The sequence below is a fragment of the Canis lupus genome, chromosome 33 (genome assembly GCF_003254725.2).
Source record: "Canis lupus dingo isolate Sandy chromosome 33, ASM325472v2, whole genome shotgun sequence".
Lineage (NCBI taxonomy): Eukaryota > Metazoa > Chordata > Mammalia > Carnivora > Canidae > Canis > Canis lupus.
The window spans coordinates 24587212-24610749 of record NC_064275.1 but is presented as its reverse complement, the minus strand read 5'-3'; the positions used below and the strand labels follow the sequence as shown (position 1 = coordinate 24610749).

At 33.5% G+C, this 23538-nt stretch overlaps 1 protein-coding gene across 4 annotated transcripts in view; it reads right to left on the bottom strand.

The window, feature by feature from the left end:
- The window catches only part of STXBP5L (syntaxin binding protein 5L), a 381900-nt gene that overhangs the window by 285856 nt on the left and 72506 nt on the right, over positions 1-23538 (bottom strand). For all 4 annotated transcript variants that reach the window (XM_025475838.3, XM_025475864.3, XM_025475854.3 and 1 more), the window contains exon 3: positions 16679-16776. In XM_025475838.3, coding sequence (XP_025331623.1) covers positions 16679-16776 — 98 coding nt within the window. The remainder of the gene's footprint in view (positions 1-16678; positions 16777-23538) is intronic.

Sequence of the window (23538 nt, the reverse complement as noted above, 5' to 3'; positions counted from 1 at the left end):
TCCATTCATGATAAAAACCTTCAACAAAATAAGAGAGAACACACCTCAACATTATAAAGGTCTCATATAAAAAACCCACAGCCAAAATCATACTCAATGAAGAAAACTGAGAGCTTTTCCCCTAAGGTCAGAAATAAGACAAGGAGTCCACTTTCACTACCTTTATTCAACATAATACTGGAAGTCTTAGCCACAGCAATCAGACAACAAAAAGAAATAAAAGGCATCCAAGATGCTAAGGAAGAAGTAAAACTTTCCCTATTTGCATATAACATGATAGCATATAATAAAAAACAACTAAAGACTGATAGGACTGATAAATGAATTCAGTAAAGGCACAACATAAAAAAATGAATATACAGAAATCTGTTGCATTTTTATACACTAAAATGAAGCAGTAGAAAGAGAAATTAAGAAAACAATCTAATTTATAATTATACCAAAAAGAATAAAATATCAATGGGTAAACCAAATAAATGAAAGGGCTGTACCTTGAAAATTATAAAACATTCATGAAAGAAACGGAAGATGACACAAAGAAATGGAAAGATATTCCATTCTCATGGACTGGAAAAACAAATATTGTTACAATATCTATATTGCCCAAAATAATCTATATTTAATGCAAGCTCTATCAAAATACCAAAATATTTCTTACAGAACTAGAATAAACAATTGTAAAATTTGCGTGGAACCACAAAAAACCCTAAATAGCAAAAGCAATCTTGAAAGAAGAATAAAACTGGATGTATCACAATTCCAGACTTCAAGTTATATTACAAAGCTGTAATAATCAAGACAGTACAGTACTGGAACAAAAACAGACACATAGATCAATGGAACAGAATAGAAAACTAAAAAATGAACCCACAGTTACATGGTCAATTAATATTTGACAAAGCCGGAAAGAAAATCCACTGGAAAAAAACACTTTCTTCAACAAATGGCGTTGGGAGAACTGGACAGCTACATGCACAAGAATGAAACTGTACTATGTTTTTACATCACACACAAAAATAAACTCAAAATGAATTAAAAACCTAAATGTAAGACCTGAAGCCATACAAATCCTAGAAGAGAACACAGGCACTACTAACTTCTTTGAAATTGGTCATAGCAACTTCTTGTTAGATATTTCTTCTGAGGCAAGGGAAATAAAAGCAAAAATCAACTATTGGGACTACATCAAAATTGAAAAGCTTCTGTAGGACAAGGGAAACAATCAATAAAACTAAAAGGCAACCTACTGAATCAACCAACCTATCTGAGAAGATATTTGCACATGACATATCTGATAAAGGGTAATATATAAAGACCTTATAAAACTCAACACAACCCCCCAAACAATCCAATTTAAAAAATTAGTTATTAATAAAAATTTTCCCAAAGAAAATCTACAGATGGGCAACAGACACATGAAAAGATGTTCAACATCGCTTGTCATCAGGGAAATGAAATCAAAATTACAATGAGATATCACCTCACATCTATCAGAATGGCTAAAATTGAAAACACAAGAAACAATGAGGATTGACAAGGATATGGAGAAATGGGAACCCTCTTGTACTATTGGTAGAAATGCAAACTGAGGCAGCTACTGTGAAAAACAGTATAGACATTTCTCAAAAAGTTAAAAACAAAACTCACCTAAGATCCAGCAATCGCATTACTCAGTATTTACCCAAAGAATACAAAAATACTAATTCAAAGGGATACATGTACCCCAATGTTTATAGCAGCATTATTTACAATAGCCAAATTACAGAAACAGCCCAAGTGTCCAAGTGATGAATGGATAAAGATGTGGCATACATACAACGTAATATTACTTGGCCATAAAAAGGGATAAAATCTTGACACTTGCAATTTCATGGATAGAGCTTTGAGAGTGTAATGCTAAGTGAAATAAGTCAGTCAGATAAAAACAAATATCATATGATTTTACTCAGATGTGGATACTAAGAAACAAAAGAACAAACGGAAAAAAAAGAGAGGGGGTGAAAACCAAGAGACAGACTCTTAACTATAAAGAACTGATGGTTACCAGAAGGTAGGGGCAGGGATGGGTTAAATAGGTCATGAGAATTAAGGAGAGCACTGGATATTGTATGGAAGAGTTTTGTTTTGATGAGCACTGGATATTGTATGGAAGAGTTCAATCGCTATATTGTACACCTAAAACTAATATATCATATGTTAAGTAGCGGGATTTAAATAAAAACTTTAAAAAAAATCATTTGACCATATATGAAAGGGTTTATTTATGGGCTCTCTATTCCATTGGTCTATAAATCTATCTGTGTATGTGCTATGCCATTTTGGTTTGATTACTGTAGCTTTGTAATAAGTTTTAAAATCAGGAAGTCTGAGACTTCTAACTTTGCTTTATTTCAAGATTTTTTTTTAAAGTAAGCTCTACACCTAACATGGGCCTTAGCTCACAACCCCAAAATCAAGAGTCACATGCTCTACAAACTGAGTCAGAGAGGACCCCTTCTTTTAAGATTATTTTGGCTATTTGGGGTCCCTTGAGACTCCATATGAAATTTAAGATGAATTTTTCTATTTCCGCAAAAAATATCATTGAGTTTGACTTCAGTTGAATTGTGGATCACTTTGGTTAGTATTGACATCTTAACAATATTAAGCCTTTTAACACATAAACACAGAATATCTTTCCATTTCTTTATGTCTTCTTAAATTTCTTCCAGAAACAATTTATAGTTTTTGGTGTACAGTTCTTTTGCTTCCTTGGTTAAATTCATTCCTAAATATTTTAGCCTTTTTCATGTTATTGTAGTTGAAGTTGTTTTAATTTCCTTTTCAGATTGTTCATTGTTACTGTACAATAACTAATTTTTGTTTGTTGATTTTGTATCCTGCAGCTTTGCTGGATTCATTTAGTAGTTCCAACAATTTTGTATGTGCAGAAGCTTCAAGGTTTCTCCTTTACTTGTGAAAGACAATTTCCTAAATAATTATATGCTGTTGAGTTTTTCTTTCAATACTTTAAATATTCTATTCCACTCCTTTTCTTCTTCCATGGTTCCTAAATAAAAGTCCACTGTAATTCCTATCCTTGTTCTTCTATAGTAAGGTGGTTTCCCTCCTATAGCTTCCTTCAAATTTTCTCTTTGCATTTGCTTATCAACAATGATATTCCTACTGCAATTTTCCATTTTTAAAAATTTATTTTGCTTCTTGTTCTCTGAGATTCCTTGGTCTTCATTTGGTTTCTGTTATTAATTCTGTAAAGTTCTCAGCCATTATTACTTTGAATATCGTTCTTCTGTCCATTTTGTTCCTTCTGGTAGTTCAGTAACATTTATATTACACCTTCTAAAATTGTCATACATTTCTTAGAATATTCAGATGTGTTTTTCTCCCATTATTTTCTCTTTATGTTTCCATTTGGGAAATTTTTATTGACCTATCTTTAAACTTTGTGATTTTTTTCCTGCCTTGAATCCAGCCTATTAATAAGACCAGCCAGCATATTCTTCATTTCTCTAGAGTGTTTTTGATTTCTGGCATTTCCTTTTGAATATTTCTTAAAAAAAAAAAAAAAAAAGATTGTATTTATTTTAGAGAGAGAGGGAGAGAGCACAAGCAAGGGTGAGGAGCAGAGGGAGAGGAACAAGCAGACTCCATGCTGATTGAGAAGCCTGACACAGGCTTGATTGCATGACCCTGAGATCATAACTGAAGCCTAAATCAAGAGTTGGATGCTCAACCAACTGAACAACCTGGCCACCCCTCCTTTTGAACTATTTTTTAGAGTTTTCACCATTATTGCTTACATTACCCATTTTACATGCATGATATCTACTTTTAAATGTGTTTTATAGTGTCTGCATTAGAGTTCTTAGCACACGAAACACAGCTATTTTAAATTCCTTGTCCTATAATTCCATAATCTCTGTCATAGCTCAGTCTGGTTATGATGCTTGCTTCATCTGTTTAGATTGCATTTTTAATTGCTTTTGGAATGCTCTGCAATTTTTTGTTGAGTCAGTTATGTTGGTATAAGCTAATAAAAACTGAGGTCAATGGCCTTTAGCTGATCATTTATGTTCATTTTTCTAGGTCTATTTGGTGGTTTATGTAGCTATTTATGTCAGAGACATCAAATATCTCTATTGTCTATATTTGTCATCACGATTGACTTTAGACCTATTACTCCTTAGAGAGAGTCTATATCTGTCACTAAACCAGAGCCTGGTTAGTGCTGTGATAAGGTATTCAGGGGGTGGGGGGAGGGTGTGTGGTTACATTCCAGTCTTTTAGTAACCCTGTATGTCAGAGGTATGACCTTTACAAGTGTTCCTGCAGCGATATAGTCTTTTCACCCACTTTGGTGAGAGGAAAGCTAAAAGGAGGTAAAGTTGGAGATAAAGTTGGAAACTTGAGCTTCCCATAGTTGGGATAAGGCTCTCATAGTCTTTTCCCCAGGAAAATAGATCTTTGTTATAGAATATACCCTGAGTATATTTTACAACAATTATTCTTCTCCTTCCCTTTCTACAGTCCTGAAGAGATCCTTCTTAGATCTTTACCATGAGAGCCTAGTATACCTCTTGGAGGTAAAACCCTTGAAAATATGGGGATTCCACTAATACTTTGGCCTCCAGGAGAACTTACTTTCATGATAATCCACATTTAGTATCCAACAATTTGAAAAAATTATGATTTGAGTGTTCCTACCAGTTTATGTCTCCAGCAGCTTCTATACAAGCTGTGACTCTCTGGATTTGTTCTTCTTTCCAGATTTTGGGGTAGAGATTTTCCCTGTAACCTCAGTTCTCTAATAGGTCCAGGAAAGGATAATTTTAAGTCCGATCAACATTTTATTGATCTAAGGATGGGAATGATGATTTCCAAGCCATTTACATGCAAAAGGTAAAATCAAATATGCCATAAAACAAGTCTCAATAAATTAAGAAGGATTGAAATCATATAAATTATGTTGTCTGACCACAGTGAAGTTCAAACTCAATAACTGAAAGTAATTGGAGGAATTCACAAATCTGTGGAAATTAAACAGCATACCCCTATATAGCCAATAGGTCAAAGAAGTCATAAGGAAAATTTAAAAAATAATCTGAGATGAATGAAAATGAAAACACAGCTAATAAGGAATAAAAGGGGATAGAGCTAAAGCAGTTCTTATATTGAAATTAATAGCTGTAAGCACCTATACAAAAGATCTCAATTCAATAATCTAACATTCCACAATGAGAAACCACAGAAATTGTGCAAACTAAACCCAGACAGTCAAAAGAAGAAATGATAAAGATGAGTGGATATAAATAGAGAATAGAAAAATAAAGAGAATCAATGAAACCAATAGTTGATTCTTTCAAAAAAGTCAATAAAATTGCAAGCATTTAACTAGATCAACTAAGAGAAAAAGGGAGAACACTCAAATAACTAAAATCAGTTAGTGAAAAATTAAGCAAATACAAAGATTTAAAAAGATTATAATGGGATACTAAAAACAATTATATGTCAAAAAATTAGAAAATTGATATTAAATAGACTTTTAGAAAGTCACAAACTATTGAAACGGACTCAAAAAGAAATATAAAAAATTTAAATAGGCCTTTAAAAAGATCAGTTTAGTAATCAAATAACTACTCAGAATGAAAAGTACAGATTTATACTTGTTCTTCAGTAATTCTTGTAAAAATCAGAAGAGGAAATACTTTCCAACTTACTCTATTATACCAGTATTATCCTGAAACCAGAAAAAGACAAAGACATGACAAAGACAGGAAAGTAAAGATCAATAATTTATTAACATAGACACAAAAATCCTTAATGAAATATAAGCTAACTGAATCCAGCAATATGTAATAAAAATTACTTATCATGACCTAGTGAGATTTACCCCAGGAATGCAGGATTGTTTTAACATTGGAAAATCAATTAAGATATTGTATCAATAGGACAAAAATAATTTGGCCATCTCAATAGATGCAGAAAAAGCATTTGAAAAAATTTAATACCTTAAAAAAACCCTCAATAAGTTAGGAATAGAAGGAAACTTCTTCAATCTTAAAAAGCACATATACAAAAAAAACCCAACTGCTCACATCATACTAGTGAAACAGTGAATGCTTCCCCTATGAGATCAGGAAGACAGAGATGCCTGCTCCTGCCACTTCCATTTAACAATGTATTGGAATTTTTATCTAGGACAATTAGGCAAGAGAAATAAATAGAAGACATTCAGAGTAGAAAGAAGTAACTAAAACTATTTGTAAATGACAAGATCTTGAACATACACCATCCTTTAAAAATATGCTAAAAATTATTAGGACTAATAAAGGAGTTTAGCAAGAGTGCAGTTTACAAAATTAATGTACAAAAATCAGCTATGTTTGTGTATACTAGCAATGCATTATCCAAAAGTGAAAATAAGAAAATAATTCCATTTACAGCAGCGTCCAAAATAATAAATATTCAGGAATAAAATACCCGGAGTACAAAATGTGCATTCTGAAAACTAGAAAACACCATAAAAAAAAAATTAAGACCTAAATGGAAAGACATCCCATCTCCATAGATCAAAGCTTAATATCATTAGTGTAGTAAATTGATCTTCAAAATCAATGAAACCCTATAAAATTCCCAGGTGGAGTTTTTGCTTTTACAGAAATTGAAAAGCTAATCCTAAAATTCACATGGCAGTCTAGAGACCCAAAATACCTAAATGATCTTTAAAAAGAAGAATAAAGTTGGAGGACTCAAGTTTCCCAATGTAAAGATGTAAAGAAAGCTACAGGATTCAAAACTGGTACTGAGTGAGGACAGACATATAAATAAACGAAACAGAATAAGATTCTAGAAATCCTTATATGTTCAGTCAGTTGAATTTCCATAAGGATATAAAAACAACTTAATGAAGATAGAATTCTTTTGGGTTTAGTTTTCAGGAATTGGTGCTATAATTGAATGTCCACGTGCTATAGAATGAAGATATATCCCCTCTTTACACCATATTTAAAAATTAACTCAAAATTGATCACTGACTTAAATATAGAAACTAAAATTATAAAACTATTAGAGGAAAACAGGAGTAAATTTTTGTGACCTTACATTAGGCAATTATTTCTTAGATACTACACCAAAAACACAAGCAAAAATATTATACACACACACACACACACTGAATTTCGTAAAAATCAAAAACCTTTGTGCTTTAAGAAACCATCAGGAAATTGAAAATACAATGCAAAAAATATTGAAAGAAGATACTTCCAGATCATATATCTGATAAGGAACTTGTATCCAGAATTTATAAAGAAATCTTACAAATTAATTAAAAGCAGGAAAAAAAATTTTAAATGGGCAAAGGATTTGAAAAGTCAGTTATCCAAAGAAGATATACAAACTACCAACAAATACATAAAAAGATGCTCACCATCACTAGTCATTAGAGAAATGTCAATTAAGAGAAATTCATAAGATACCACCTTCAGATCCAATAAGGATGGTTATAATCAAAAAGATAGATAACAAGTGTTGGCAAGGATATCCAAATGGAGAAACTGGAAACCTAATACATTGCTAGTGAGAATTAAAACCATCTAGCCTCTTTGGAGCACAATATCAAGTTTCCTCAAAATGTAAAATACTGAGTTACCATATAATGCAGCAATTTTTCTTCTAATTATATACCCAAAAGAAATTAAAATATGTCCACACAAAAACTCGTATACAAAAGTTCACAGCATTATGTATAGAACCAGAAAGTAGAAACAGTCCAGTCTTTCAATTGAGTAAATAAAATAAGAAGCAACTGGGTAAATAAAAGTTGGTATATTCATACAATGGAATATTATTTGTCAGTAAAAACGAATGAAATACTGACACATGCTATAACACAGATAGACTTCGAAAACATTTTAATAAGTCAGTCACCAAATACCACATATTACATGATTCCATTATATGATATGTCCAGAATAGAAAAAAATCTATAGATAGAAATTAGATTGGTGCTAGCCTGGGACTGGGAGGAATGAGGGAAAATGAGGAGTGACTGCTAATAGTTAGAGTTTCTTTTTAGGGTGATAAAAATGTTTTAAGAGTTATTATGGTGATTACTGCATAATTCTAGGAACATACTAAAAACCATTAGATTTTACTCTTTAAATGGTTGCATTATATGGTAAATTATAGTCTACAAAAAGCTTTTTAAAAAGTTGAACAAAAACAGCAAAAAGAAATACCAAATCATGATAAATGACTAGCTTTGTGTAGAAACAGACTGAAACTGGGCTGAGAAAAGAAATTAGAGCTCTCAAATTTATCTGTAATATTTTAGTTATTTTCTTAAAAAGGAATATTACAAAAAATAAATATTACAAGAAATTAACATTTGTTCCTTTTAGATATCAGACATCAAAAGTTGTCATAGTATACTTAGATTTTCTGTATTTTTTAAATTATAAAAGACATTAACTCAGGAATGAGAAGATATCATATGCAGACTACTGTCAACACATTTAACTTTGCTATAAATACTTAAAACTATAAAACTATGATAAAGAAAATTTAAAAATCACACCAATTAATGGAGAAATATAATATTTTAAAGAGTATTAAAAGAGTCAAAATCATTAAGATATCAATTCTTCCCAACCTAATCTACAGACTCAAACAATTCCAACCAAAATCTCAATAGATGCTTTGGTATAAAATGGCAATGTGATTCTAAAATTATAATGTAAAGTGAAAGAATGTAGAAAAGCAAAAAAAATTTTTGAATAAGAGAGATGCCTGGGTGGCTCAGTGGTTGAGCATCTGCCTTTGGCTCAGGGCATGATTCTAGTCCTGGGATCGAGTCCCACATCAGGTTCCCTGAATGAAGCCAGTTTCTCTCTCTGCCTATGTTTCTACCTCCCTCTCTGAGGGTCTCTCGTAAATAAGTAAATAAATAAACCTTTAAAAAACAAGTTTTTGAAAAAGAATAAATTTCCTGATTTCAAGACTTATTTTAAGGCAAAAATAATCAATACAATATGTATAAAATAAACAGTGAGTCCATAAATATATCCACACAGTTATGTAAAACTGATTTTCACCAAAGTATAAATCCATTTGGTGGAAAAAGGATAGTCTTTTCAACAAAAAATACTGGATCAATTAAATATTTATATGCCATCAAATAAAACATGATCCATACTTAACACCAAAGGAAAAATTAACTGCATATGGATCATAGACTTAAATGTAAAAAAAAAAAAAAATACAAATCAACTATTAGAATATAATACACAAAAAAATCTACCTGACCTCAGATTACAGAGTTCTTAGACAAGACACCAAAAGATCATTAAAAAGAATTGACAAATTGAACTTAAAATTTTAAAACTTTACTCTGCAAAAAAAAATCATTAAAAGAATGAAAAGAGAAGCTACAGAATGTGCAAAAATATTTGCAAAACACATATTCAACAAAAGAGTTATGTCCAGAATATATAAACAAACTCAAAACTCAGCAATAAGAAAACAAACAATACAATTTTAAAATGGGCAAAGACAGACAATTCAACAAAAAAGGATATAAGGATGGCAGGTAAGGACATAAATAGGCAATTGTTAGGAAAATATAAATTAAAACCACATTGCAATACTACTATACCCATTAGAATAGCTAAAATATAAAAATATTGACAATTCCAAATGCTAGCAAAGATGTGGAACAACTGCAGCTCATATTGCTGGTAGAAATTCAAAATGATACAACCTGTCTAGAAAATGATTTCAGTTTCACATAAATTTAAAAGGTAGAAGCTAGACATGAGCGGTGGAAGGAATACTAGAGGCAGAGTCCCAAATCCTTGAAGGGAATAATAGAGACATGAGTTGTAAGTGAGGACAGTGATCAATAAGCAACACATTAAAGGCCCAGGGGTACAACATTCTGACCTTGTGGTTTCCAAGACCTTGGGACTCACAGATCAAGAGCCACAGAATATGCGCTCTCCTGTTCTATCTCTGCCCCAGGGTAACCCTTAGACTCATTATAATGCATTTGCATTGGAAGTACAGCACCCCCACACCAAGGAGAAAAGCTGCCATGACATTCCAGTACAAGCCCTTCTTGGGTCAAAAACTTCCCTCCCAAATGATTGGAAACAGCTTCCATTAGAGACCATCCCCTGAAGGACACAGATCCTCCCAGCCCAGAGCAATGCAACAAATATCCCATTCCAAAATAACCTGGGGTGGGTTCTATCTGGTGGAACCTGTCCCTCTCCCACCTTGAGAGTATATTTTTGTCTTAAGACACTGTTTTGTGCTTGCTACTTTCCTTCTGGCTATCTTTATTCCAGCATGAACCCCCCACATAAATCTTCTTATGGGGAATCCAAAGACAGAGACCTCCATTCGCACAATGCAGTCTCTCTCATCCATCACAATTCCATTAATGGGACATTCTCCAAAAAAATTTATAGCAATGGGGAAAAAAAAATCGGAGGATCCAATGGTTATGGGTAGGAAAATAGGTTAAAAAGAGACATAAAGGGATATCACATGGGAGTTTTTCGGGGTGATGGAACTCTTCTGTACCCTTGTGCTTGTTACACAAACTGTATTTAAATTCATAGAACTGTATATCAAAAGAAAAATGTCAAATTACTATATGATAATATTTAAAAATAAAGCTAAAATTGAGTCATGTAGTTTATAACAAGAAAAGCAACATTTCTTAAAAGTAAGCATTATAAAAAAATAAGCATTATATTAAATTATCAGTCTATTTTTAAACTATTTTTATTGAAGCATAATTACAGACAGTGTAATATTAGGTGTCAAGATATACTACAGAGCTGTAGTAACCAAATACATATGGTACTAGCACAAAAACAGAAATAGGTAATGTAACAGAATATGTAAATATGTAATGTAACAGAATAGAGAGTTCAAAACTAAACCCACATTTATATAGTCATATTAATCTACAACAAAGGAGATAGGAATATACAATGGGGAAAAACAGTCTCTTCAACAAAGAGTGTTGGGAGAATTGGACAGCTACATACAAAAGAATGAAACTAAACTACAGTCTTTAACCATATACAAAAATAAACCTAAATGGATTAAAGACCTAAATGTGAGATCTGAAACCATAAAACCCCTAAAAGAAAGCATAGAGAGTAATTTCTTTCACATCAGCCATAAATACATTTTCTAGATATGTCTCCAGAGGCAAGGGAAACAAACACAAAAATAAACACAGGTACTACACCAAAATAAAAAGCTTTTGCACAGAGAAAGAAACTGTCAATAAAACAAAAAGGTAACCTATAGAATGGGAGAAGATATTTGCAAATGATATGCCTAATAAGAAGTTAATATCCTGAATATACAAAGAATTTAGACAACTCAACATCAAAAAACCCCAAATAATCTTATTTCAAAATGTGAATCCCTAATATAAAAATAAATTTTAAAATTATAAGTTAAAGGACATAAATTGTCAAATTAGATTTTTTAAAAACCACTCAGTTCTATGCCACCTAGGACATACTTGGGGTATGAAGACACAAATAGGTTAAAATAAAAGCAATGAAAGAAAAACAATACACCATATTAAGACTAATCAAAAGAAAGCTTCAGTGGCTACATCCATATCACACAAAGAAAAATTCAGATTAGAGAATACTACCAGAGACAAAGAAGGTCATTTCATAATGTTAAGAGTCAACTCATAAAGAGAACTTAATACTCCCAAATGTTCATACAGCTAATAATAAAGCTTCAAAATACATGAAATGAAACAAAACTGATGGAACTGCAAGAATAAAGTTTACAATTATATTGAGAGATTTTAATAACACTTTCAGTAATAGAAGAAATAGATGGTAACAAACAGAAAATCAGTACAAATACAGATCTTAAGCACACTATCAGTCAATTTTCCGTAATTGATATTTACAGATCAATCTATCCAAGGACAGTGGTATACACATTCTTTTCAATACGCATTTAACATTTATCAGAACAGACCACAGACAGGACCATAAAACAAGCTTCAATTAATTTAAAAGGATTCAGGTTATACAGAGTATATTCTCTGACCACAATGGAATTAAATTAGAAATCAATAACAGATCTTAGAGCATGTAATATCTGGAAACTGAATAACATAAAAAGCCACAGGTCAAGAAAATAAACCAAGCAGAAATTAGAAAATATTTTAAGCATAGTAAAAGGAAAACACAACATATTAAAAACTGGGGGTGAAGAATTTCAAATCTGTGAAGATAAGTAGCTCCATTCCTCCTTTCCAAAATCTGAAAGAAAGAAGGAGGAATGCCAAAGCAACTCAGTACCTGAGGAATGACACAGCAGTGATTTCCCTGGGTTTACTTATGGTGTTTTATGTATCCTAGAAAATGTCTCCAATGCAAACTAGGACAAACAAGAAAACAAACAAAAACAAAACTCCAAGAAAAGGCTATTTTCCCAAAGGACTGAGAAGACAGAATAGCCTAAAAACAAATTTTGGCTTCACTCACCCAAATCTAGCAAACAACAAAGAAAAAATTCTCCTCTCCTTAATTCTACACAGTTCAACAGGGTTGACTGGGGAACTGATCTTTCACCTCATCCTGCTCCCATCCTGCAGAAAGCACACTTCAATTCCCTCAGCAGATAGTGTTTAAGGGCACAAACAGGAAAATAATCACCTATTCCCCCGCCTGGCAGAACCAGGTAACACTGTTCCATTAAGTGCACTAAGTGGTATTAGTGGTATTAGTGCTCTACACAGGATGTTGATCTGCCATTTCCAGACTAGTGGATGCAAGTGGGAGCAATCCAATCTGATGGGACAGTATTAGTGAGTCTGAATGAGACTGATCTTACATTCCCCCCTAGCATAAAAAAAGGTGTTCTAATTCTCTTGCCAAGATAGCATCACTGGAGTCCAGGTACAATAAGATTTAATGAGATGATATAAAGTGGGACTTCACACAAACATTAGGCTTCACACACACTCTCCTAGCTCTCTATGTCAGTAGAATGGTCATTGGGAATCTGAATATCTACATCCACCTGACACAAATAAGATTGAACAAGGTGGGGAAACCAGGGCTAGTCAGCACCCACATGGTGTCAGGATCCTATTAGAAGCTGAACCACTCTACTAACATCAATGAGTTGGAACAAGGTAGTGCAAGGAGGAGTGGTTGATACCATGTTTCCTATCTCTCCCAATGTTACTGGGGCCCTGTAGGAATATGAACTTCCATTCCCACACATCAGAAAATGAGGTGGGTGAGTCAGTACTTACATTTGCTAGGGTATGTGTGCTGACAGGGCTCACCATAAAACTTGAATATATACACCCACTTTGCCCTCAAGCTATACCTCAACAGGGGAGCTTACTGGTTTAAAAAAAATGATCAATAGCATCTAAGTTTCATAATATAATATTCAAAATATCCAAGATACAACTGAAAATCACTCATGATACTCAGGACCTCAGGACCAAGATAATGGCATTTGAATGAGGAAAGATAATCAATACATGCCAACATCAAAATGAATCAGATGTTCTGAAAAATTATCTGAATTATCTGAAAAAGGTTTTCAACAGCCATGACAAAAATCCTTCAATAAGCAATTATGAAACTTCTTAAAACAAACAAGATCAGCAAATAGAAATTCTAAAAAAGAAATTAAATGAAAAATATAATAACCAAGGTAAAAATGGATAGGCTCAGTAGTAGAGTTGCGATGACAAGGATAAAATGAGTAAACTTGGGAAAAGATCAATAAAATGTATCTGATCTGAACAGAGGGAAAGAAGACTGAAGTGGGCAGTGTCAGGGGTCTGTGGGACAAGAAAAAAGATCTAACATTCATATAATTGGAGTCCCAGAGGACTGCAAAAAGACGGTGGAATTGAGAAACTATAAAAAAAGTAATGGCTGAAAACCTCCAAATTTGATGATATACATAAACCTACAGACGCAGTAAGTGGAGCAAACACCAAAAAAGATAAACCCAGAAATATCCATGTCAAGAAACATCATAATTAAGCTTTTGAAAACTAAGAGGAAAAGCTTTGGAAAGCAGCCAGAGACAAAGTCTTATAAATGAACATGAATTTGAATGACAGTAACTTCTCATCTGAAACCATAGAGGCCAGAAGAAAGTTTTACAACATTTCTCAAGTAATTAAAGAAAGTAACTGTTCATTGTGCATATACAACAAAAATATCCTTGAGGAATGACAAATAAATACATTCTCAGATGAAGAAAAATTGAGACAATTTGTTTTAAATAACAATATATCCTTAAAAAATGTCTAAATAAGATGCTCTAATCAGAAAGAAATGGAAGTTCTCAAATAAGCATCCCATATTTTCACCTTTAAAACCCTGGAAAAGGGGTTTTCTGGTAACTTCAGAAAGGAAATAACATAGGAATGGGTAAAAATTTGGATAAATATAATAGATTGTCCTACTTCTTATGAGTTTCTTAAGTCACATTTGATAGCTGAAGCAAAAATAATAGCACCATCTGATGTGGTGCTGCTTGAGGCATTTACAGGAAATACATAAGATGATTATACTTTAAAAGAAGACAGGGTATAGGGACCTAAATGGAAGTAAGGATTCCATTTCCCTCAAAGTGAAAAAATATTGATACCAGTAGACTATGAAAATTTATGTACATTTATTGTAATACCTAAAGCAACCACTGAGAAAACTACAAATAAATATACTCAAAAACAATATAAATGTATCATGTCTGAATTATTTAAAATGTTCAAATAACCCATAGGAAAATAGGAAAGTCAAACAGAAACAAGAAACAGGGAAACAAGCAGAAAGCAAATAAGTAAATTGGCAGAATTAGGCTCTAACAATTACCTTATAGTAAGTTATCTTAATATACCAATTAAAGTAGATTCACATAGATCAAAAAGAAATGATCTTACAAAATCAATATACAAAAAACAGATGCATTTTTATATACTAATAATAAATTATCAGAAAGATAAATTAAAAAAATAATCGCATTTACAACCACATCAAAAAGAATAAAATATCTAGGAATAAATTCAACCAAGAAATGAAAGACCTAGACACTAGAAACTATAAGATATTGATGAAAGAAACTGAAGAGGTTACAAATGAATATAAAGATATTCCATGCTCATGGATTGGATGAATTAATATTATTAAAATATATATACTACCCAAAGCAATATATAGCTTCAATGCAACCTCTAAAAAATTTCCAAAGGCAGGCATCTTTTACAGAAATAAAACAAACAACTCTAAAAAACCACAACCCTTTTGTATAAAACCACAAAAGGGTGAAGCCTGGATGGCTCAGTGGTTGAATGTCTGCCTTCGGCTCAGGGCATTACCCCAGGGTCCTGGGATCAAGTCCCATATCGGGCTCCTTGCAGGAAGCTTGCTTCTCCCTCTGCCTGTGTCTCTGCCTCTGTGTGTGTGTGTGTCTTTCGTGAATAAATAAATAAAATCCTTAAACACACACACACACAAAAGGCCTTGAATAGCCAGAGTAATCTTGAGGAAAAAAAAGAAAAAAACAAACAAACAAACCTAGAGGCATCATGCTTCCTAATTCCAAACTATGTTACAGAGTTACAATAATCAAAACATTATGGTATTGGAATAAAACAGACACATAGACCAATGGTAGAACCAAGAGCCCAGGAATAAACCCATGCATACATGGTCAACTAATTTTTGATAAGAGAGCAAGATTACTCACTGGAGAAAAGACTGTCTCTTCAATAAGTGGTGTCAGGAAAACTGAGCAGACACATGCAAAAGAATAAAACTGGGCCATTATCTTAAAATACACAAAAAACTTAATTCAAAATGGATTAAAGACCTGAATATACGACCTAAAACTATAAATCTCCTAGAAGAAAATAAAGGCAGTGAGCTGCTAGACATTGGTCTTGGCAATGATTTTTTGGATTTGATACCAAAAGCAAAAATAAACAAGTAGGACTACATGAAACTAACTTCCATACATCATCAACAAAATAAATGGGAGAAAATATTTACAAATTACATATGATAAAGAGTCAATATCCAAAATATACAAAGAATTCATACAACTCAATAACAAAATAAAAAACAATTATATTAAAAGATGGGCAGAGGATCTGAATAGACAGTTTTCAAAAGAAGACCTATGGATGGCTAACTGGTACATGAAAATTTGCTCAGCATCACTAATTATCAGAGAAATGCAAATCTGAACCACAATGAGATATCACCTCACATCTGTAAGAATGGCTTTACCAAAAAGATAAGAAATAACAACTGTTAGTGAGGATATGGAGAGAAGGGAACCCTTGTACACTGTTGGTGGGACTGTAAATTAGTACAGCCATGTGGAAAACAGTATGGTGTTTCCCAAATAATTAAAACTAGAACTTCCTTATGACTCAGCAATTCCATTTCTGCATATTTATCCCAAGGAATTAAAGAAAGGACATCAAGAGTTATCTCACAGACATTAAAAATATGCCAATAAACTGGATAATGTGGGCTTTCATAATCATTACTCATTTCAAAGAAATCAACTTTATTTGGTCATATTCCACTTACCTGAATATTTAAGGAAATGTAATTGGTATTAATGTAACAAAAAATAAGGATACATTCGTATAGCACCTGTTCTTGTCCCAATAGCCAAGATTTTCTGAACTGGATCAAAGGCTAATGCTGTAGGCTGATAAGGAAAACCATGCCGAACTGTCTGAAAGAGAGCAGATAGTAAAAATAATCATCAGGGAAATAAAAATTAAACTCACAAGATACTATTGTCCAACTGCCATAATGACTAAAATTTTTTGAAATAATTATTTTTAATTAAAAAACACTACTACCAAATATTGATAGAAGTATAAAATGACACAAGAACTTTGGAAAATTGTCTTGTAGTTTTCTATAAAACTATCTGTCCTATGACCTATAAATTCACTCCTATGCGTGTACTCCAGAAAATAAAGAGCATGTGGCCACATAATAATTTGTGTAAGACCCTAATGGCTTTATACATAACAACCTAGAAGCAGTCCAGCTGTTCAACAAGAGAATCAAAAGCAAAAATATGCTATACTCATAAATTGCCACTCACCAGTTGAAAGATAAACACTAATGACAGATACAGTAACATGGATGATTCTCAAAAACATTATGTTAAATAAAATAAGCAATACATAAAACAGTGTATATAATTATATTAGAATTTGAATAAGCAAAATGTACCTATGGTGAAAAAAAAATCAGAGCAGTGGTTAACTTGAGGAGAACTCACTGAAGGGGGGTATGAGTAAAGGTAATATTCTAAATTTTGATAAAGGCTTGGATTGCATAAGTGTATACACAGTGTATAAGTGTATACAATGGTAAAAACTCATCAAATTGTATGATAAAATGTATTATTTCTCCGTGTGTAAATTGAATGTCATAAAAAATTAGGGAAAAAGTACTATAAAAAATATCGAGCTCTAGTTAATGATTTGCATACTGAGGGTTTTTTTTTTCATACTGAGGTTTTAAGAGGTCTATTGATACCTGCACTTAATTCAAAATGTATCCATAGAAGTATTATGGTTACACAGATGGATAGACATATGCAATAAATATAGCAAAATGATAATTTTCAAATTTAGGTGGTGAGTATATATGTGTGTATGTTGTTTATATACATACATATATGAATGCTCATACTATAAATTTTTCAACTCCTCTGTGTGTTTGAAAACTTACACAGTCACACAATGGGGAACAAAAGAAAAATATAAAGAGTTCACAATATAAAAAAGGTGACATGACTAACACAAGAATATGTAGCAATATACAGGAATTAATTTCAATATGAAATATAACTCTTCAAAGAAATAGAGGACCCACATAGGTCAGAAATAAGAGATTCTAGAAGAAGCTTGGGAAGAGAGCAGAGAAGGAAGACGCTGAACTCACACCATCTCATTACAAGTAGATATCATCCACATGCAAGTAAATAAATCCTCAGAACTGAAGAAAGCAAAACTTCCATAACTAAAAATAGAGAACAAGCTGCATCCGAAAAGTTAGGAAAGACAAAAAGGCAGGGGCTGACAGCTGGAGGAAGGGAGCTAGCATGTGCAGAGGGCAGAGAAAAGGCCAAAGAACCAGGGAGCCCACAAGGAGGAAGACTAATCCTTATCATGTTTGACTTTGAAAATCAGAGGTGCTGAATTCTGTGAGTTTGTTTAACTAATGGGACTTAGAGTCAGATCTTTAAAAGTCAGCTGACCTAGCACTGGGATAGCGAGGAGTGCAAGTGATAGCTGGGTCTCTGCCCTTAAAGAGACAGTAGCCTGCATGGATAGGAAGCAAAAAAACAGCAATTTACACAATACTGGGGACAAATGAGAGACAGATTTTTTTCATACTGATTTCAGAGTGTGTTTGGGGTGCTTCTCTGAAAATGAGGGAGCTGGCAGGCATCATTCCCCCCCGCCCCCATCTCCCAGCATAAACACAGGGTCACCTGCAGGAAGCAAGGCTGCACAGACATTCGCTACCTAAACTCCTAGTAGTATGCTAAGACCATGAGTTCTCCTAAGGACTCACCCACTCCAAGCCTGCTAGCTTTGGCCCTGGGCTTGGGGCCAATTTTATGAAAGCTGCCCATGTGTCCTACCCAACCTCTCAATGTACCACCACCACTGCTCATCACACCCAGCCAGTGCATGGTACCCAGCCATGTGGCCCCAGCCACCAAAGAAATGCAGCCTCCAGCCTCTGCAGCACTTTAGGGGATCTGGCACAGGACCGGTAGCCCAGTACAAATTTTGCAAACATTGTTGCCCCACTCCCAAGTTTCCTCAAAGCCACACTCCCTCAGAGTTGGCCTGCCTGAATCTCACTCACACCAGGGAAAGCAACCACAGCCCGTAACAGGAAAGCATCAGTCCAGAAAACTGCACTGAAAGGAAAAGCAACTCAGACATAAGAGCAAGGCATAACCAACACACATAGGATAGTCTCCTGAAGTGCCAGGTTCTGGTGAACAGGGAACACTACACTCCGGGACACTATCGGACCTCTTCTTCATAAAGTCACTACTTTTGAGAACAGAAAGCATAGCTGACTTTCTTAACACAGAGAAACAAACACAGAGGAACAAAAAATGAGACAGAGAAATTTATCTCAAATGGAAGAATAGGACAAGGCCACATCCAGAGATCTAAGTGAAATACACATCAGTAAAATGCCTCATAGAGAATTTAGAGCAATGAATATAAGTATAGTCCTAGACTTGAGAAAAGAGTGAAAGACATGTATGAGACCCTTAATACAAGATAAAGAATAATATAGCAGAAATAAAGGGCTCAATAAACAAACTGAAAAACATGCCTGATGGAATGCAGAGAAGGATAGAAGAAGCAGAGGAATGAATTAGTGACCTAGATGACAGAGTGATCAAGTTAAACAAAAGATAGGAAAAAGAATTATGCAAAATGAGAATAAACTCAATAACTCTACCAAAAGTAATAACATTCATATCATATGAGTTCCAAAGTATAAAGAGAGAAAAATGGGGCAGAAAATTTATTTGAGGAAATAATAGCTGAAAACCTCCATAATCCAAGAATGGAAACATGCCCAGATCCAGGAGGCACAGAAAACGTCCATCAAGATAAAAAAAGGAGGCCCACAGGGGTGCCTAGGTAGCACAGCTGGTTAAGTGTCCAAGTCTTGATTTTGGCTCAAGCCATGATCTCAGGGTTGTGAGATCCAGCCCCATGTCAGATCCAAACTGGGCCAGAACCTGCTTGCGATTCTCTCTCTTCCTCTCCCCCTGACACCTCTATCTCTCAAAAAAAAAGGGGGGGAGGAGAAGCCCACACTGAGACCTATTGTAATTAATTTACCAAATATAGTGAAAAAATAAAAAATTTTAAAAGCAGCAAGAGAAAAGAAGACAGAAACATACAAGGGAAAACCCATAAGGCTAACAGGAGATTTTTTCACCAGAAACTTTGCAAACCAAAAGAGAGTAGCATGATATATTCAATGTGCCAAAACGGAAAAGTCTACAGCTAAAAATACTCTACCCAGCAAGGCTATCATTGAGAATAGAAGAGATAAAGAGTTTTCTAGACAAACAAAAACTAAAGGAGTTCATGTCCACTAAACCAGAAATATTAAACAGGACTCTAAGTGGAAAGGAAAGACCAAAACTAACACTATAATGGTAGGAAGCACAAAAGCAGTAAAAATGAATATTTCTGTAAAAAAAAAAAAAAGTCAAGAAATTCAAAAATTAAATGGATACAAAACATAACAACATATACCTAAAACATGGGGAGGAGAATGGTAAAGAATGGGTTCAAATTTAAATGACCATCAACTTAATATAGACTGCTATATGTAGAGGAGATTATACACCAACTTAATGGTAATCATGTAACAAAAATGACAAATAAATGTGCAAAAAAATAAAAAGAAGTAACCTAAATATATCACTAAAAAAACCAATAAAACATGAAAGAGAAAGATAAGGATCAAAGAAAATATTTAGAAACAATCACAAAACAAATAATAAAGTGATAATAAATGCATATCTATCAATAACTCTGAATGTAAATGGACTAAATGCTCCAATCAGAAGTCATATGTTTACAAAGTAGGGAAAAAAACAAGACTCATTTATATGCTGCCTACAAGAGACTGGTTTCAGTCCTAAAGACACCTACAAATCGAAAGTGAGGGGATAGAGAAACATCTATCATGCAAATGGATGTCATAAGAAAACTGGAGTACCAATACTTATATCGGACAAAATAGACTTTAAAGCAAAGACTATGACAAGAAACCAAAGGACACTATAATTACAAGGAGGACAACCCAACAATAAGATCTAACAATTGTAAACATTTACACACTCAACATAAGACCATTCAAATACATAAAGCAGTTAATAATAAACATAAAGGAAATCATTGATAGTAATACAGTAATAGTAGGGGACTTTAACACGACACTTACATCAATGGACAGATAATCTAAGCAGAAGATCAACAGGGAAACAATGGTTTTGGATGACACACTGGACCAGATGGGCTTAACATATATTCAGAACATTCCATCCCCAAACAGCAGAATAGAGTCTTCCCCAGTGCACATGGGACGGACATTCTCCAGAAAAGATCAAATATTAGCCCTCAAAACAAGCTGCAACAAACTCAAGAAGACTGAAATCATACCATGGTTCTTTTCTGACCACGATGCTATAAAACATTAGGGTTAGGGCTAAGGGTTAGTCAAACACAAGAAAAATCTGGAAAGATCACAAATACATGGAGGTTAAATAACATGCTACTAAACAATGAATGGGTTAACCAGGAAATAAAAGAAGAAATTAAATAGTAAATAGAAACAAATGAAAATAAAAACACAACAATCTGAAGCCTTTGGGATACAGCAAAGATGGCCATAGAAGGAAATGTATAGCAATACCACCTACCTAAACGAGAAAAATCTCAACAACCTAACCTTATGCCTAAAGGAGCTAGAAAAAGAACCATAAACAAGACCCCAAATGAGCAGAAGAAAGGAAATAATAAAGATTAGAGCAGAAATAAATGATATAGAAATTTTAAAAAATAGAACAGATCAATGATATTGGGAGTTGGTTCTTAGAATAAATCAATAAACTTATTAAACCTTTAGCTAGACTTATCAAGAAAAAAAGAGAAAGATTCAATTAAATCACAAATTATAGAGGAGAAATAATAAACAATATCACAGAAATGCAAACAATTATAAGAGAATATTATGACAAACTATATGTCAATAAACTGGACAACCTAAAAGTAATAGATACACTCCTGAGAACATATAGACTACCAAAACTGAAATAGGAATAAATAGAATTTTTTTTAAGATTTTGTTTATTTATTTATTCATGAGAGACACGGAGAAAGGCAGAGACACAGGCAGAGACACAGGCAGGATCATGCCCTGAGCCAAAGGCAGATGCTCAACAGCTGAACCACCCAGGTGTCTCAGGAATAAATAGAAATTTTGAACAGACCAACAGCCAGTAAGGAAATTGAATCAGTAACCAAAAAACTCCCAACAAACAGAAATTCGGGCTTTATAGACAAATTCTACTAAACATTTAAAGAAGAGTTAATACCTATTCTTCTCAAACTATCCCCAAAAAACAGAAAAGAAAAGAAAACCTCCAAATTCACTTTATGAGGCCAGCATTACCCTAATATCAAAACCAGATAAAGACATCAAGGCCTACAGACCTAATAAACATGGATGCAAAAATTCTCAATAAAATACTAGTAAACCAAATCCAATGGTACATTAAAAGAATCGTTCACCATGATCAATTGGGATTTATTCCTGGGTTACAAGGGTGGTTCAATATTTGCAAACCAATCAACATGATAACCACATCAGTAAGAGAAAGGATATGAACCATATGATACTCTCAATAGATGAAGAAAAAGCATTCAACAAAGTATGGCATAGACTCATGATAAAAACCATCAACAAAGAAGGTTTGGAGGGAACCTACCTCAATATAGTAAAGGCCTTATATGAAAACCCCACAGCTAACATTCTCAATGAAGAAAAACTGACCTTTTCCCCTAAGGTCAGGAATAAGGCAAGGATGCCCACTCTCATCACTTTATTTAACATAATACTGGAAGTCCTAGCCACAGCAATCAGACAACTAAAAGGAATAAAAGGCATCCAAATTGGTAAGGAAGAAGTAAAAAATTTTCTATTTGAAGATGACATGACACTCTATACAGAAAACCCAAGAGACTCTACCAAAAAACTGCTAGAACTGATGAATGAATTCAGGTAATCTGCAAGATACAAAATCAGTGCACAGAAATCTGTTGTGTTCTATGCATGGATAATAAAGCAGCAGAAAGGGAAATTATGAAAACAATCCCATTCACAATAGCACCAAAAATAATGGATACATAGGAATAAACCTATGCAAAGAGGTAAAAGACTTGTACTCTGAAACTTGTAAAACATGGAGGAAAGAAATTGAAGATGACACAAAGAAATGGAGAGACATTCCATGCTCCTGGATTATAAGAACAAACATTGCTAAAATGTCTGTATTACCCAAAGCAATTCACACTTTTAATACACTCCCTATCAAAACACCAACAGCATTTTTCATAGAACTAGAACAAACAATCCTGAAATTTGTAGGGACCATAAAAGACCCTGAATATCCAAAGCAATCTTGAAAAAAGAGAACCAAAGATGGAGGTATCACAGTTCAGACTTCAAATTATATTACAAAGCTGTAGTAATCAAAACTATAGTACTAGCACAAAAATAGACACATAAATCAATGGAACAGAATACCCAAAAATAAACCCACAACTATATGGTCAATTATTCTTCAACACAGCAGGAAAGAAAATCCAGTGGTAAAAAAGACTTTCTTGAACAAATGGTATTGGGAAAATAGGACAGC